Below are 19478 nucleotides of genomic sequence, written 5' to 3'. Positions count from 1 at the left end.
GTGTGTGTGTGTGTGTGTGTGTGTGTGTGTGTTTAAGTTTATTTATTCTGAGAGAGAGAGAGAGAGAGAGAGAGAGAGAGAGAGCGCGCGCACAAGTGTGTGAGGGATGGGCAGAGGGAGAAAGACAGAGAGAATCCCAAGTAGGCTCTGTGCCCTCAGCACACAGCCTGATGGGGGGCTTGATCTCACGAATCATGAGATGATGACCTGAGCTGAAACCAAGAATTAGATGCTTAACCGACTGAGCCACCCAGGCGCTCCAGTGGTTTAAATTTTATTACAGCTACTTTTTTTTTTCCGTACATGCCTATATTGCCAGATATATGTAGGTCAGGTCTGTTTTATTCATCACTTCAATTGTCACCCACTCTCTTTTAAGCTTACTTACATCTGCTAAGCTTTTTTTTTTTTTTTAATTTTTTTTTTCAACGTTTATTTATTTTTGGGACAGAGAGAGACAGAGCATGAACGGGGGAGGGGCAGAGAGAGAGGGAGACACAGAATCGGAAACAGGCTCCAGGCTCTGAGCCATCAGCCCAGAGCCCGACGCGGGGCTCGAACTCACGGACCGTGAGATCGTGACCTGGTTGAAGTCGGACGCTTAACCGACTGCGCCACCCAGGCGCCCCATGCTAAGCTTTTTGATTCTACTTTCTTTACAGCTCATCAGTCCATCCACTCTATCTCCATTACCACTGCCCTCATCTTTGGTGTATTATTTCTTCTAATATTTATTTCTTTGAGAAGAGCACGTGAGCAGGGGAGGTGCAGAGAGAAGGACGGGGAAAGAACCCCAGGCAGACCCTGAGCTGTCAGCACATGGGGAAACAAGAGTCGGATGCTTAACAGACTGTGCCACCCAGGTGCTCCCCTCATCTCTAGTTTAGATTCTTGAAATGGATTCCTCACTTAGTTTCCTGGCTACTCTCATTCACTGGCCACAGTATTGTCAAAGTGATTGCTCCTCTGCCTAAGAACCCTCCAACAGTGCCCCCCGGTTGTAAACACATAAACATGAGGGCCTTCATGATGGATCCTAGGCCTACTGTTCCCCTCACCACTGCTGACATCTTATTTTATGCTCCAGTCACACTGGGCAACTTGTATTTCAAAAGTGCCATAGTCTTTTAGTTACATGCTGCTCATTTTGTTCAAACATCCGTGCTCATCTCCCTTCACCTCCCTGCCTCACTCATTTGCTCCCATTTCCTCTGGCTAACTAACACGTATCCTTCGAAATGTCAAGAAATTGTCCTTAGTTGGTTAAGCATCTGACTTTGGCTCAGGTCAGGATTTAGAGGTTCGTGAGTTTGAGCCCCACATCGGGCTGTCTGCTGTCAGCACAGACGCTGCTTCAGATGCTCTGTTCCCCTCTCTTTCTGCCCTTCCCCCGCTTGTGCACTCTCTTTCTCTCAAAAATAAATAAACGTTAAAAAAATAAAAGAAAAGAAACTGTCCTTAATCTCCACTGTTGGCTCTACTTCACCCTGAGCTCACCTTCAGCATAGCACCCACCATGCTGGGGTGCAGCTATTTCCCCTAGAGTGTGGCCTGCTCAAGAAACAGAGCAGTGTCTTATCTCTGTTCTGAGCACCTAGCACAGTGCTTAGCACATGGAAGGTGCTTAAAATATGTTCCTTGAAGGAAGTCGAAGCTTTAAGCATCTGAAAAATTCACTTGTGTGGAACCAGTTCATTTCCTGAGATTGTGATAAATGTCAGGTAAACAATGAGGTACCACTTTATTCACCTGACCGGAATCTTGGTTCCAACTAAAAACAATTCTATCTTTAATAAAACAAAACATTCATTCCAATGATGGAATGAATAAGTCACGGGGATGAAAAACACAGCATAGGAAATATAGTCACTGGTACTGTAATAGTACCATATGGTGAACCGATCAGTGGTAGCTACACTTGTGGTAACACAGCATAAGGTACAGAGTTGTCGAATCACTATGTTGTACATGTGAAACCAATGTGACATTGTGTGTCCAGTATACTTCAATTAAAAAATCTTCAAGAGAGCTGGGGTCACAAAGCAAACAGACCATTTAAAAATATTTTGATAAAAATATAATCATGTTACAAATATCTCATGCTAACTGAAAATTAAAAACAAAAACCAAACAGTATTACAGAATCCAGTTCAATTAAAAGAAACAAAGAACCTAAAACACTGACTCTAAAAATGAGGCTGGATATTGCAAGATCAGCCTGAAGCATCTTGTAGTGTCCAATAACAAGGAAGTACTCAAAAAACAAACCCAAGACAAAACAAATCCACAATAATGGATGGGGATATGTCAAAGGGATGTGGAAGCCAAATAAAAGAGCTCTCAATGGCCAGAGAGCTAGAACAACTTGAGCAATAAAAATAAATAATAAAGCAGTGTTAAATTACATTCCAAAGTATAAAATGAATACCCCTAACTCCATACTGTCATAAATAAAAGAAGAAATTAACAAATAAGGGTAAACACACAAATCTGGGCAGAAGAATTCCAAATATATGTAGATACTCCACCCTCAAGGAAGGTAGCCGTTTCTTAAGGGTGGGCTGTGAACAGTGACTTCCTTCCAAAAAATACACTATACATAGAGGGAATAAAAAGGGTGACTTTACAGTAGAGAACCCTGACAAATACCACCAAAGCCAGGTGATCAAGGTCAACACCAACAGTGATAAATCATGTTGGTATGTATTCTTAATGTAATGTGATGAAAATGGCACTTTACTTCTGTGACTTCCACCTCAAATCCCATAACCCTAGTCTAATCATGAGAAAAACATCAGATAAATGCCAACAGAGAAACACTGTATCAGTACTGGTTCACTAATTCTATATATGTACCACATTAACATATACCATCAATAATAGAGGAAACTGAGCGTGGGGTATATGGGAATTCTCTACACTTTTTTTTTTTGGTAAATCTAAACTATTGTTTTTAAAAGTTTATTTACTTATTTTGGAGGGGGGGTGCAGAGAGAGAGGGAGGGAGAGAGAATCCCAAGCGAGTTCTGCATTGTCAGCACAGAGCCCGACGTGGGGTTCAAACCCACAAACTGTGAGCCGAAACCAAGAGTCTGACACTCAGTTGATTGAGCCACCCAGGTACTCCAAATCTAAATTGTTTTAACATAAAAAATTTATTTAGGGCGCATCTGGGTGGCTCAGTTGGTTAAACGTCCAACTCTTGATTTCAGTTCAGGTCGTGATCTCACAGATTGTGGGTTTGAGCCCTGTGTTGGGCTCCATGCTGATGGTGCTGACCCCGTTCTGGATTCTTTCTCTCCGCTCCCTGCCTCTCAAAAATGAATAAAATTTAAAAAATATATTTAAAAAAAGTACAATGGGAATACAACACAACAAAACACGATGCATACAGGATCAGATAGAATATTCATTATTCATTATCGAATCTTTTGATGTTTTTCAATTATGTATTATGTATTATAGTATGTATTAAAAAAAACAAATGGCAAGTTCCAAGTGGTGATATTTTAAAAACTTAATGAGCATGGTGAATAATGGAAAAACAGATATTCTAGTAAAGAAACATGGGCTTAATACATTAAATATTTAGAATTCGGGTTCATAAGAAGAGTTGCTATGCAATCATGTATCATGGTCATTATGTACAATAAATATAGAAGGGCAGTGAGCATTAAGCTCCTTACCAGTGATGGCAAATCTTTCCTGTTTCATCAAGAATAGGAGGAATAAATGGGGTACCTGGGTGGCTCAGTCGGTTAAGCGTCCGACTTCTTCTCAGGTCATGATCTCGTGATTTATGGGTTCAAGCCCTGTTTCAGGCTCTGTGCTGACAGCTTGGAGCCTGGAGCTTGCTTTGGATTCTGTGTCTCCCTCTCTCTCTGCCCCTCCCTTGCTCATGCTCTGTCTCTCTCTGTCTCTCAATAATAAATAAATGTTAAAAAAAAAAAAAAAAAGAATAGGTGGAACAAAGACGATATTTCTTTTTGTCTCTAACTGCTGAGATTCCGGTTGTTTGTGACATAAAAGATGAAGTTGCTACAGAGATGAAACTGTCCCAAGACAAGGGAGTTACCCACGCATCTGTTCCTTCAAAAACTCACTAGGCATGAGGCATTTTTGTGAATGCTGAGGATACAGGGAAAAGATACAGGGTCTCTGTTCTCACAAAACCCATTTTCTAATCTGGGAGGAAGACACACAATACACAGATCGATGAAGTGCTAAGTGTCATGCAGAAGTTAAGACAGAGGGATGGCACAGTGACTGCTTGTACAGTCACATTAGACTGGGCAGTCAGGAAGAGTCCCTTCTTAAAGAGGTGGAATTTAAGTTTCTATCAATTCTGTCTGCCTGAGAGAACCTCTAAGTAATGACACCCCAGTAGTAACGGGCACATCCATGATCCAGATCTTATTTTCCAAATACCATTCTCCACTTAGAGGAACCAAGGCTCATTGGAGAAATGGTTGATTCAAGGGCTGGAGGAGGAAAAGTATAAGGTGAGCTTGGAGTATTTCTTTTAATACCAGAAAGAAAGTGCTTACGTCGTGGGGACATGACAAGATGACACGAGGCCCAACTTGAGACAGTCTGCCAAAATCAGAGACAATCTGAACAAAAAGCATAATGTTCATAATGGGTTGTGACCCACCAAATGTATTAAACAAATACCTAGAGGATAAAGGAAGATTCCTCCTTATAACAGGGTGGCATCTCACAAATGTAGAAGGAATAAGGGAATTAGAAAATCAACATTTGGAAAATATCCAAACAAGTGAGAGAATGCTACAAAGAGAGTGAGAGGAAAGGATGATGCAAATGTAAAGTGTTGCCATTGGGTAACTGAGTGTGGGGTATAGAGGAATGTGTCCATCTATTCTTGCATCTTCCCTGTGAGTTTGAAATTATGCCTGAATAAAAAGTTAAAAGGAAAATAAGAAATTGAGTTATGAGTAGAGCAAGAAAAATGGGGCAGTAACTGGAGGAATATGAGATGAAGGGAAGTTTCTGTTTTTATTTTTTTGGGTAGGAGATCCCAGAGGATGCTTGTAGGATGACACGAATTGGTGCCTGAATAACAGCAGAAACAAAGCCCTTGAGATTGGGATCCCTAGCACTACATGAGGGATGGAAACTGAATGTACTAGAACCCAAGGACAGGCATAAAGCTTGAGCCCAGCTGCAGGAGGATAGCAGTTTGATGGTGAGAAGATGAAGTTTTTGTCTGATTGATTCTTTGTGCTAATGAAATGGGGTGAACTTAGAATTTCAAAGTGAGAGGAGATCTGATAGTTTTGGGAGAGTGGAAAGGAGATTTTATATAAATGTAATAGGACTGCCAAGTAGTGTTGAGGGCCCCTTAGAATTTAGTGACCATTTATTTAAAGCAAGAAGTTGGTCCCTTCAGCAATGCTGATATGTTTGGGTGCAGGTGCCAAACAGGTGAATATTTGCTTATTACCAGGGTTAGGTCCTTGAGGGACCAGGGAGCAGAGAGCAGTGAAGGAGTAAGGAGATGAAGGAGATGAGTAGTTAGCAAGAACAGAATTAGGATAAGCTAAACTGGATAAGGGGGGAAGAGAGGGCACCAAAGTCAGTGTTTATTTTTATTTAAAAAAAAAAAATTTTTTTTTCAACGTCTATTTATTTTTGGGACAGAGAGAGACAGAGCATGAACGGGGGAGGGGCAGAGAGAGAGGGAGACACAGAATCGGAAACAGGCTCCAGGCTCCGAGCCATCAGCCCAGAGCCCGACGCGGGGCTCGAACTCACGGACCGCGAGATCGTGACCTGGCTGAAGTCGGACGCTTAACCGACTGCGCCACCCAGGCGCCCCCAAAGTCAGTGTTTAGAACACATGATGCATGCTGTGGACAGAGTTGATTTAGGCGTACCCTGTTTCTTCACAGCACTCAGAATCTAGTAAGAAAGGTAAACGAATAAAAATATAATTTCTACAGAGCATGCTGTTAAATAAGCAACTATGCAGCAATACGGAAGCCCACAAGGTGGCCACTCGATCCAGCTGGAAAGGCGTCTCAAGGGAGGCTTCTTAGACATGGCAACGTTGGAGCTGAAGGATGAGCACAGCTACCAGTGGGAATGAAGGAAGAAGGAAGGAGACCCACAGGCTTGGGCAAAGGTGAAAAGTAATGACACCCCACTGTAAGGAGATCTATCAACTACGATATTTAATGAAGTAGGAGTATAAAATTTAGATTGGACAAGCCCAGGGGGACAACGCTGGAGATGATGGTGGGGGCCAGATCACAGAAGATTATGTGTGCCATCCTGGAGAGCTATAAAGGTGGTAGGAACCAAGAAAGAGTTTTAAATAGTTCAGAGGCATAAAATCCGATCTCCGGTGCCAAAAAACTACTCTGGTGGCAATATGATGAAGCCACACTAAAGGCATAAAGACTACATGGGGACATGATTTAAAAGACTGCTCACTCTGCAAGAGGAGGATTAAGACATTTTTGGAATGGAAACAAAGCTGCACAACTAATTATATCATACAGTAAACATTAATAAATAAAGCCAAATATAGATCCATTTTTCTCCTGCAAAGAACAAAGAGGAAATGAATGATTACTTTGCATATACTACTGCCTGCCCATACATTCTGGGCTACTGGGAATATTAATGAGGTTCATGGAAAAGTGTTTTCGTGTTTTAGAAAACACGTGGACTTAGGGCATGTTAATACTTATGAAGATTACTGGTCCTCTGGACCAGGGAACTGATAAATAGACTTTCTAATTTCATAAATCAAATCAGCCCCACTGCATGTGCTGTTGGCAAAAGGAACATCAGTACGTGCATAAAGACTTCCTCCATTAATCTTAGTTAGGTGCTAATATGTTTAAGAAAACAATTATGGATCTGTTAGTTAGCAAAGGATAATTATAAACGATATTAATATGCTGGCTTTCCACTTAAAAAGCAGGATGTACATTGTAGGCAAGGCACTGTGTAAGTAGAGATTATACAAACTGCTATGGAAAGGGTATGCTTTATAAAGCAATTTCATGTGTAAGCAGAAGCAATGCATGAAATCTAGAAGAAATGTCAACCCATCATATAGGAGAGTTGAAGGAGTCAACAATTTGCTTTGACTATAAACAGAGAACTAGCTTTACTATACATATGTATCTGTACTTTCTTAAATTATCTGATCAATATTCAACTAGCATTGAGATGCACACCAAATTTGTAACAATATTGACAGCAGAAACAATTTTTTTTCTGCATCAGTTTTTTGTCTCATTTACACTGGAAAAGGTACTCTTCTTTATTTGAAGACCTTAAGGACAGGTTGCCAAACTATTTCTATAAAGGGCCAGATAGTAAATATTTTTTTCTGTGCCATGTAGACTCTGTCTAGTCTACTCAACTCTGTAGTCATAGAAAATATGTGTACGAATAAGCATGGCTTTGTTCCAGTACAATTTAATTTATAAAAGCAAGGCAGCAGGCAGGAAGGATTTGGCCCATAGTTTGCCAGCCCTTGTCCTAAAACAACACTTGTAAGTTTTATCAGTTTCTCTTAAACCATAAATTTACTCAGAAGAACTATAAAATAAAGTTTCAGAACATGAGAGGAGGGCCCAAATCATACCGAAAATTTTAAGAAGTCTCCTAAAAAGTTTCCCATTTTAACTCTATCAATTTTCCTTATAGGAAGAACAAAGGCTATCCTTTCCAAACAAGGGGTGTTTCAAGGAGATTTAATTTTAGGAAGAAAAGGTTTTTTTCTTCCTTTAATTTTCCAGATTTTTTTCCTTCCTGATTGCTCTGATCCAGGAACCTGAAGAGGGGATAATTTGGAGAAGATGACAAATTTAATTTTGGAGGTTGATCTGAGACTCCGGGTGGATTTTCACATGGAGATGCCCTCATCAGGCTACCCTCTAATGCAAAACTCTTGCTCCAGCTTCGAAAGCAAAAAGAAATCCATCTCCTTGGTGTTCATCACTCAGAAACACTGGGTATTTAAAATACCTGGGCCCAACTGATATCTTTCCAAGATACCCACAGAAAAGAACGGTGCTATTAATTTACTTTGGTTTTGTAAACCAACCTCAGATCTGATTAGTAAATGAACAGCTCAAACATCTACCATCGCATGTTATAGCACTGATCAGGCTCTGAAAGGTCTTTTACTCCTTTTCAGTTTAGAAGCTCGTAAAAGATTTTATCTTCAATTTGATTGCCTTTTCATTATGATATATCAGAAAGGCAATATTACATGGATTTGGAAAGTAAGAGTCAGAAAAATTATCCCTTAACTTGAGTAAAATGCTTTAAATTAGGTTTCACAAAAATTTTTAGGTTGAAAATTAAGGAATAAACTTTTCTTTTTTGCTTCAGTCATTCCCTATTTCACTTGGAAACTCTTCTGACAGAAATAGTAACAAAAACAACAGTAATAATGGTAAAGCCTAGTGATTTGAACACAGACCAGGCACTGGGCTGTGTGCTTTATATGCAGTGACTCCATGAAGAACTACAGCTTAGAGTAAGTACCTTCCCGAAGGTCACAGAGAGGCTAATACACAAAAGCTGGTCTCAAACAAAGCCTGAGTAACTTTAAACTCCGCACTTCCAAACATTACACACTTTCGGCATTTTTAAACAAACTGTGCAAGAGAATTCTTTAAAAAAAAACCACTTACACATTTAAGAGTTATTTTATTCTTTCTTCCCTATCTAAATCTTTGTCTACAAAGTATTTGGTACAAGACTATTTCTGGCTCTACATTGTCTTGCTAAAACTCTGCTGCAGCCTCTATGCCTACTTGAGAATAAATGCTGGATCTGTAAGCATGGTACTCACGGCCCCCAGACCTTATCTCAGATTCCTTGCCAGCCTCATTACTCTTGCCACAAGCCTGGCCATAAACCATCTGCTCAGGCACAGTGGCCTCTCATCCTTGGATTGTGTACATTCCTGAGGCTAGGGGAAGACACAGCTCATCTCTGCTTCTGAAATCCCACTCATCTTTGAGACCAAGCTCAAATGACATACTCCCCTATGCATTTTTCCTCACCTCTGCCAGTGAGAATGAAGCACTCTCTCCTCTGTGCTACAACAGCCTTTTGTGTTAAACTACCCTCAGTTCGGTTATCCCCTTGCCTCACCTTCTTGTTACCAGTTATCTACCTTTCTCACTAGATATCCTTGAAGACTGGGATAACAATGTATCCACCTTGGTGTCCCTCACAGCATGGAGCACAATACTTTGTAGGCGGCAGGTATGAGTAAAAGTTCATAGATGAAACTGAGCAAAAACTGCATCTTGCTAAAATCCTCTTAATATGTAACCCTTAGGATTACATATACATTCTGAAATACAAACCTTCAGAAGTCTTGGGAATATAAAATTGACCTCAACAGCAATCTCTTGTCAATAATTGAGAAGTTTTCAAATTTGGAAGAAAAGATGAAACTGTGGAAATCCGTTCGGTAGTCCTGGGAGAGAGGAGGGAGCATGGCTGAACAACAGCCTCTGCTTCCCAAGCTTCAGATTCCTCATATATCCTAACTTCTGCCAACTTACATTAGCCATACACTTCTCATACACTCTGTTCCTTCTTGCAATTTCAAAATATCTTTCAAAGATATTTAAAAATTTTAGAAGAATACACTTAGAATTTGTATTAGTAATATCTTCGTGGCCATCAGTAGGCTTAATATTATTAACACACACTGCAAAGCAGAGGTATCTGACTGGAATCCAGGGAATCTTTACTACTAGTTAAATGACTGAGAATTAAATGGTCGGAAGTGAATCGTTATCAGGTAGAACCTCTGATGATTCCTCTGATGACTATTCTCAGCTTAATCCTCAAAAGTTGGATGTACCAGCATTCTGTGTTCAGACCTCTTCCTTCTCACTCAATACAGTCTTCCTTGACATTCCTGTTAACTCCTTGATTTAACTATCAGAGTTATCCATATGTATGATGGCTTAGATTCTAGCTTGAGAGGACCTTTCCTCCAAGCTTCCAATTTGTATTTCCAACTGTTCTTTGGGCATATTCACTAGGATACCCATTTATAATCAAACTTATCTGCTTTCCCTCTCTCCAAATAAAAGAAAGCACCCCACATCTCTTTTGGTTTTGATCTAGGTTAACAGTATTACCTACCTAGTCAACCAAATTAGAAACGAGGGGTTGTCTTAAATTCCTAGTTTCTCTCATTCCCCAAATCTTGTTGGTTCTGTCTCCTAAAATCTCTCTCATGATGAAATTTTATAACCCTGGGGAGAGAGAGATTCCACAAGTTTCCAGAAGGCAGAACAAAATGAAACAGGCCATATATAAAAAGACTGGAATGACTCTGGCCATGTCAACAGAAACAACAGAATCAAGAAGGTAATGGAGCACTGCATTCAAATTTCTGAGGTTCAACATTTTTCAACCAAGGGTGAGGCTAAAATAATGATAGTTATTTCAGAAAATAATTATTTTCAGACATTCATGGCTTCAAATTGTTTATCTTTCATGTACTCTACTAGATGATATGTTCTACCAAAAGGAGAGAACACATAAAAAATGGAAGGCATGGAATCCAGGAAAGAGGGTATCAACACAGGAAAAAGGCAAAGGGGTCCTCATGATGATGATGAATGATAGATATATAATCATAATAATGTAATAAAAATTATGATATGCTTATATGGGAGTGATAGGGGGATGGAAGTGTGTCTAAGGAATTGGGAAAGATGTAAGGGCTGAGTGCTTCTCTTCCGCATAAGAGAGTCAAAGATAAAATCCCACACACTGAAAGATCAAAAAATAGCTACCTAAACATTGCATTTAGAAATCTGGAGGTGAATAGCAGAAGAAATAGCTAAATGAGTTGAATGTAGCTGTTTCTGGAGATGGGTCCCAGGGAAGTGCTGTTTTTCATTGTAAGGCTTGTAGTACTTTTGACTTTTAGGATTTATGTATATGGACATTCTGATAAAAGAAAAAAAGAAAAAAAATTCAGTACCCCGTTTAAGCCTTATAGAGACTACTTTGTGTTATAATTCCCTAAGGAAAGACACTCGGAGAGAAAAGCTCTAAAGATCTATTCTCATTTTTTATTTCCTTAATATTTATAATGAAAAGAATGTAATGCTTTCTTTACTTAAATCATTTCTCCTTTCCAGCAGTTTGATTATTCCATATCTGTGTTCTAGGAGATGTTCTAAACAAACAGCCACACTATAACCTAGTGAGAAATAGTTATGTCCCACCCAAGAGGGTTAAGATTTGTAGCTCCTTTCCATACAACACACTTGGGCTATGAGCTAATGGGTGTATAAAACATGCCAGGCCCTGTCCTAATGATTCTAAGCCTACACGAAGCATTTTTCTCCTGTGAGGAATATGGCTTAATTAACCACCTGCTGAACTTCAGTTTGGGAGAAAGGTAACTTACGGTGAAAAGCTTTCTCGAATGAAAAATAAATACAATTTGAAGGGTCAAAAAGCCACAATGAAAACAGTTCTTGATGGTCACTTTTGCTTAATTACATTATTTGGAGATAACACAGACATTAAAGGTTAACAAGCCTGTTCCCTAACAGAAGAGAAAACTGTGGCCTAAAAAGGGTCAGTGACTTGACCAGAATGATCTCATGTATTTTCAGGTTTTGTACTGTGACCCAGGTCACTTAGAAAAGGTTACACAACTCCTAATATGTAGTATTTATTCCCAAAGTAGAGAATAGAGTCAATCGATTAGATAATTTAAGCTAAAAACTGAATGCCTTAGATTACCTGGATATTTGGGAAAAACAGTTTTGGGGTTTTTTTTGACCCTTTCCACTATACAAGTAAAAGAAATTCATTACAGAAAATAATTTCAACTGCAGAAAAAAAATTCTTTGTATATACCAAAGATAACTGCTATTAATAGTTTGGTGCACTTTTTTTTTTTTTTTTTTTTTTTTTTTTTTGCTTACTTAATGTACTATAAGGTACATATTGCCTATTGTCACACCCATCATACAAACCGTACCATTATTTTTTAATATGGACTTTTCTTCAGTTATTAAGAGAAGGGAAGGAGATGGCAAAGAGGCAGAAACTTCCAGATGTGTAAGGAGAGGAGAAAAGTTTGAATTTCTCATTTAAATCATAAAAACTCATTAAAATAAAGCAAAAAATATGACCAAAACTAACAATTTTTTAAAGTATTAACTTTAAAATTAGATGGTGCCTCTGATATAGCTGCAAATTAAAGACAGTTGATGCTCACAAAAATTTTCAACCGTAAAACATGCTTATGTTGGACTTTGACAACTTATTTTTAGATAGATGGCTCAAATAATTCATCTGTAAGGAAGTGGAAAGCCCTCAGTTTTAAATCTGTATAAAAAGCTTACGTCTTGGGGCATCTGGGTGGCTGAGTCAGTGGAGCGTCCAACTTTGGCTCAGGTCATGATCCCACAGTTCGTGAGTTCAAGCCCCGCCTTGGGCTCTGTGCTGACAGCTCGGAGCCTGGAGCCTGCTTCAGATTCTGTGTCTCCCTCTCTCTGCCCCTTCCCTGTCATGCTCTGTCTCTCAAAAATGAATGTTAAAAAAAAAAAGTTGAAAAAAAAAGCTTATGTCTTATGTTAAAAGATCTCACAATAAATAATTGAAAAGTTCTTTAAAAAAATTGTTGATGGAATGAAAGAGGAAGGAAGAAAAGAAGGAGGGAAGGAAAGAGGAGGGAGGGAGGATAAAGCCAGGGTCAAGAAATTTGCTCTAATCACTTTTTTGTCTTTTCTTCTTTTTTTCCCTTTATGCAGGAGATACAGGCTACTATTCAATCTCTACTGTAAGATCGGTGGCTCTGAGCACTCCTTTTAAAATGCAGCATGCTGTGAATACAGTCCTGCTCATAAAGGAATGAGGAGACATTTCCACATGAAACTTTTGTGGAAAATCACTTTCTTTTTTTAAAGTAAGCTCTATGCCCAATGTGGGCTTGAACTCATGACCCTGCTGTCAAGAGTCACATGCTTTACTGACTGAGCCAGCCAGGTGCCCCAAAACTCAACCGCTTTTAAAATCATATCTAACATTTACCATTGCCTGAATGTATGCAATGATTGAACAGCATGTTTCATCTTGTTATAAGAATACATACCGACAAGGTATTTATTAATAAGAATAAATGCCAAGAAGGTATTTATTTGTAAGAATAAAAACCAGTAGCTATCTTGGGAAACTCTTTTGAAGTCAGTCTCCTCAGACATCATAAAGTTTTCCATCACATACAAGATCTATTTTTATTATGAGAGCTTTTTTTTTTCTTTCTAATTTTGAGAGCTTTGTAAATTCTTCAAAGCTTAAGTTCTCATTTTTCATGGCAGTGCCCTTTCCCAATTACTCCACATACTGGGATATCAGAGTTATTGTTAAACAGATCATTAAAAATGATAGATCAGGTCCTTACACCTGACTAAGTTAGTCCTGAATATAAATTAGGTGCTTTGGGACATGCATGCTCTCTTTTGGATGACTAGGGCCATGTTACTGCACTGAAGCACAGACAATTTACTAACTCCGGCCCAAATCTGAGCTGGTGATTAAAAACTGATGGAGTGTTTGGCACGACTAATAGAATATTCTTACCACTGCTTTTGGAACACCACTTTTCCAACTTGAGGCTAACCAGTTTAAATAAACACTTATATTTACGCTTTATCTCCACTAGTATACTTTGGAGAAAATGTTTCACTTGGATTAAACAAACACCAAGGGTAAGAAAATTCACATTGAAAATACTATTTGCCTCCATCAAAAGACAAACCACATTGCTTTTCTACTTAATTTTCAAATATAAAAAAAGAACTCTCTGAAACATTTCTTAAGCACCGTCAGCCTTAATACCCTCAATGTGAGAAATCAATGGCTATGTTTGAATGGTACCTGGTACAAAGCATTGTGCTAGTGAATTCATCTGAATCTTGCTCTATTAATTTATGTAATTTCTTAGCTCTTGCTTTAATGAATTCGACTGGAATACGTCAAGAGACCATAGCCAAAGATATATCTCTTTCAGAAATGGAACTTTGATCTTCTCAAGGTCATTAATACTGTGTGTAAAATAATAATTTTGGGTAGATAAAATGTGTTCATAAAATATTACACATCTTGCAGAAACCTAACAGGACGTGCTCAAGCAGGTAAAATCTGCTTTGACCTCAACTCCGATTACTTTGAAAGTAGTGTTGCAGTCTACACTTTAAACACAGAATTCTGCTGGTATCTCTTGCTATCAGATTATAAACACAACACCTATATTATCAGAGTTCAGCTGCTTCAAACATCTGAATTGTCTGTTGAAGAAGTCCTGAGTTTCTTCACATTACTTTAAAATAAAATTAGGTGTAGAGTTATAACTCAGACTTAGGCAGACTTACGCAAAGTTCAAAATATCTCAGAGTTGGGATTTTCAAAGGAAAAGGAAAAAGAAACTAAACTCGCCAAAGAGAGGTGTAGCAGAGCAAATACCCGATTGTCTGTCTTTTACTTTTGTACCACCCTTTTTACATTATGCCAGGGCAGGTATGAAAAAAAGCAAGATTTTGAAACAATTTTTTTTTTACTTTAATTAAAGGTATTTTGGAAATAGTTCCTTGCATTCTTCAAAAGGATTAGCAGCAGCAATATTTTATGCTGGGTTAAAAAAAAAAAAAAAAAAAGAATACTGCTTCTCTTCTTAAATGTCTAATACAGACGGTAGGTGATTACTACATTTGTATTCATATAAATGTTAAAACTTCTTGATCTTGTTCCAAATCTTTTGTAATGACAGAAGACAGAACAACACCAACAAGGAATGTGGGGCTATACTATACCAACCACATAATACATTACCTTTGTCTAGAAGAGTAACTGATTTTTTAACTTACTGCCTCTAAAGAAATCTTTCTTCACTTTAAATAAGAAGTAGGAAAGTGATTAAAGAATTTTATATCATATGAAATATCCTATGGATTTTGGTTTTGTTTTGTTTTTACAGAATAAGCTTTTATCTCTGGGCTTTTCATATCAAATTCAAATACATCTTGATAAAGTAAACTCTATCCAAATATTGTAAACGTATAATCAATAAAAGCAAGTTATATTATAAAAAAAAACTTTTACTAAGCCAAGATCTTTTTAAAAAAATATAAACTTACAAATGGTATAAAGCAGGTCCTTCATTCAGTCACTGAACATTTTTTTAATTTACCTCTCACATAAAGTAGTGGAAGAGATTTGAGATCAGAGAAGGTCTATGCACTGATCATTATTTTAACTCTGGCTGGCTGAGAGGTCCCCCATTGTCTGGACAACATCAACGAATATCTGTTATATGCAAGCATGCTGCCCAGGGGTCAAGCCACAAATTTTTATTCAGAGTTTCCTGGGATGACATTGGACTTGGGGTACCTACTTCTCTATGTTATGTGGCTACAAGAAATAACATTTTTTTCTTTGACAAAGAAAAAGAAAATGCTGTCAAAATTATTTTTCAAAGACCAAAAAACAGAAACAGCTGCCTTCCCAAGTCCTGACTGAAATGTATTTTGGAATAAGCCATTCAAACTGGCAGCTGGCATCCCAGATTGCTGTTGACTCTATACTATCCATCTCTTTTCAAGGAATGCTTTCCTTATATCTGGCAGGTAGGAAATATCAGGGTATGAGATAAGCAATAGATTTTCCTGTAACCAAAACTGTCCTCTTGGGATTGCTTCTTTCAAAGGAGCAACATACTATAATGGAAAAATGTGACTCATTTTCCAAAAATGTATTGACAAGCAACTTTTCCAGAACAGAGCTCTTTCACTAAGGCAGGAACATCTGTATTTACAACACAGATCTGAAACACCTACATGTTTTTCTGTATAACAGAGTATGTTTCTCTTGGCTGAAACCATGTTTTATCTTCATATTTGAGCAGGAACTTATAAATAGGTCACTTTTAGTCTTTTCTTCAGAAGAACACTGAGCCATTAGTTTTGTTTTAGGAAAAACAGTGAAGTTTAACAGCATAAGAGATCATGCTACTCTTTCCACTTTTACACATGCGCACAAAGTTACCATCTGAAGTCTTCTTTAATTCAGTTTTCAGTTTTTCCTGGTCTTCTATTAGTTTTTTATTTTCTGCTTCCAAAATGTGTTCCTCTTCATTGACACAGTTTTTCAAAAGCTATTAGAAAAGAGAGTTATAGAAAGAAGTAAGCTTATATGGCAACAATGAGGTATTATTTCAGGACATAGGCTGAATAATGTATTTAAAATTATTGGTCTTTATTTTATTCTTTATCCTTTAAGTATTTTATAATTTTCTACGATACACTTTTGCGGAAACTTGATATTTGGCAAAAAAAAACAAAAAAATATTTCTTCTTACTAAGGTTGAATCTCTGAAATGAAAATAAGGATTTCTGGTTGGGCTATAATTAAATTATATTTTCAAAAAGTACTTAGGTAAATAATGTGATGCCTTTTCTTCCATTATGTGTGTGATGTAAATCTAAGGGAAAAAAACTAGTTCTGAGTATATTAATTGGTAAACCATTATGTTCCAATTACAGAGCTGTCTACTCAGACTATTTTTATGTAGACCCATCTGTAAAAAAAAAAAAAAAAAGAAAAAAGAGTATAATGCCAGGATGGATAAGCGTAAAATGACAAGGCCAGCTCTATGCCTGGAAAATTTTACCAAATTTTGAATAGTCATTGAACAGTCCCCAAATTACTTTTATTAATCTTTTACAATGCTCTATTTTGAAATCTATGCTGGTTTTTAAAATGTTTATTATCTGGTTGTAGATTTTCTTTTTTAGGCAAGAAAAATTAAGATCTGAATATTAAAATATTTCAGAATTCTGTATATCTAGAAGGAAACCATCACTGTCAATAGAATTAAGAAGCTGAATTATCTTAAAGAAATTAAAAAAAAAATTAAGTTACCACAAAAGGTAAATTAGGTTAATGGTTGAAAAATAAAATACTTACACATTGGCATGGGTTATTTAAAGTGGCAGTAACTTGATACTGACAGCTTCCACAGTCAGGTAAAAAAGCAGCTTAGGACAATTTTTTTTTAATGTTTATTTTTTAATAATTTATTTATTTTTTAATTTACTTCCAAGTTAGTTAGCATACAGTACAACAATGATTTCAGGAGTAGATTCCTTAATGCCCTTTACCCATTTAGCCCATCCCACAACCCCTCCTTCCAGCAACCCTGTTTGTTCTCTATATTTAAGAGTCTCTTATGTTTTGTCCCCCTCCCTGTTTTTATATTATTTTTGCTTCCCTTCCCTTATGTTCATCTGTTCTGTGTCTTAAAGTCCTCATATGAGTGAAGTCATATGATATCTGTCTTTCTCTAATTTCGCTTAGCATAATACCCTCTAGTTCCACCCACATAGGTGCAAATGGCAAGATTGCATTCTTTCTGATTGCTGAGAAATACTCCATTGTAAATATATACCACATCTTCTTTATCCATTCATCTGGACATTTGGGTTCTCTCTACAGTGTGGCTATTGTTGACAGTGCTGCTATAAACACTGGGGTGCATGTGCCCCTTTGAAACAGCATACCTGTATCCCGTGGATAAATACCTAGTAGTGCAATTGCTGGGTCGTAGGGTAGTTCTATTTTTAATTTTTTGAGGAACCTCCATACTGTCTTCCAGAATGGCTGCACCAGTTTGCATTCCCACCAGGGGTGCAAAAGTTTGGATGCCTTTTATTTCTTTTATGTTGTCTGATTGCCGAGGCTAAGGCTTCCAATACTATGTTGAATAACAGAAGTGAGAGTGGACATCCCTAAGGTCAGGAAAGCTCTCAGTTTTTATCCATTGAGGATGACATTAGCGGTAGTATTTTTTTTTTTTTTTTTTTTTTTTTTTTGAGAGAGAGAGAGTGCGAGAAAGGGAGGGGCAGAAAGGGAGGGAGACACAGAATCCGAAGGAGGCTTCGGGCTCTGAGCTGTCAGCACAAAGCCCAATGCGGGGCTCGAACTCACAAAACTAGAGATCACAACCTGAGTTGAGATCAAGAGTCGGACGTTTAACTGACTGCACCACCCCGGCGCCCCAGCTTAGGACAATTTTAGACAAAGTGACAGAAAAGAATTTCTACTACAAGGTGATTCCTTTTCTCATGTAAGCAATAAACGAAACTCACCAAGTTCTACTGAGCATGGGCCACATGCAAATACGTTACAGTTTGTACAACTAGATGATATAAGGGATAAAAATGTAAGAAAAACATGGACTCTGCTCTCACCTAACTTCAATCTAATGGAGAGGATGAGACAAGAACATAAAAATGGTAGCACAAGATCAAATACAGTATCATTGTGTTATAACAGATATTAGGCAGCTCAGAAGAACAAAAGCTCTAATATTGTTAGGAGACAAAAAACTAAAGTGTATACTTAAGGAACTGCCTATCTTCAAAATTAAAAAAAAATTTTTTTTAAAGAGTAGAAACAAGAATTTTTTCAAATCTCTATAAATTTGTTGCCACTTCAAGTTCAAAATAATCCTAGCTGTTATTTCACTGATTTCAGTTCACACAGTCTTCAGTGATTACCCAAATTGGAAGAGAACCACTGAGTTGCAGGAATGTTTACACTGACTGCTTGAATTATTATGCCATTGACTTGGAAAAGGTGGATTTGTGTTGGTCTTGTAAATAAGCTTTCATTATTGCACCTGCAAACTTGTCTAAATTTATTATGTGTGACTTGATGCTGGAGAAAGACCAAGAGCCCTGGAACTGAAATTCAATAGCTAGCCACTGGCTACAATCCTGCACGTGCTCACTGTCCACCTACCTTATACCACCTTGGCAAGGGCTGGACAAAAAGCTAGTAAGAAATAAAGCTCCATCACTGTTGTCATTTTAAAGCAGTTAAATTAAAAGTTCATTGGTCTTTCATAACTGTTTCACTTAATGAACTGAATGTCAGAACAGAAAGGGGTCTCAGGCACCATCTGCAAGTCATTTTATAAGAGTAACAAAAAGTCACAAAACAATGTGGTTAAGGGTGTGGATTCTAGAGCCACTCTGCCTGGATTCAAATCTTGCTTTTGTGGTTTATTAGCTGAATGGTTTTGCGCAAGTCATTTAACACTATGCTTCCGCTTCCTCGTGTATAAAATGCAGATAATAACAGTACCAACTTCGTGGGGTTGTTGCGAGAATTGACACGTTCCTGTGAAGCATATGAAGCAGTACCCAGCAGAATGCTAGCCACTATTTATAACCCTGAAGCTCAGAACATACAAGGTGGCTTGCCCCAGACCACAATGATAATTACTGAGAGAGTTAGGACTGGTACCTAAGTGTCTTGGATCTCAGGATAAAGTGCCTTCCATTCAATAAGGTGTCTCTGACACGGAATAAAGAATTGTTTCACTAATTTTATATTTTATGAGCTAGTATTTCAAAATCTACACAAAGTATCTT

At 37.8% G+C, this 19478-nt stretch overlaps 1 protein-coding gene and 1 non-coding gene across 3 annotated transcripts in view; both read right to left on the bottom strand.

Moving 5' to 3' along the window:
• Positions 1-19478, bottom strand: part of LOC121028884 (B-cell receptor-associated protein 29) — a 57625-nt gene that overhangs the window by 23780 nt on the left and 14367 nt on the right. For both annotated transcript variants that reach the window (XM_040472934.1, XM_040472933.1), the window contains exon 6: positions 16087-16195. In XM_040472934.1, the coding sequence (XP_040328868.1) occupies positions 16087-16195 (109 nt within the window). The remainder of the gene's footprint in view (positions 1-16086; positions 16196-19478) is intronic.
• LOC121029020 (small nucleolar RNA U109) lies at positions 12790-12921 on the bottom strand. The gene has a single exon (XR_005789542.1). It is a non-coding gene; the product is annotated as a small nucleolar RNA U109 (small nucleolar RNA).

Source organism: Herpailurus yagouaroundi, unplaced genomic scaffold, assembly GCF_014898765.1.
Source record: "Herpailurus yagouaroundi ecotype Mexico unplaced genomic scaffold, PumYag 100, whole genome shotgun sequence".
NCBI lineage: Eukaryota > Metazoa > Chordata > Mammalia > Carnivora > Felidae > Herpailurus > Herpailurus yagouaroundi.
Note: the sequence above shows the minus strand (reverse complement) of the source record. Positions and strands in the feature narration are given on the sequence as shown.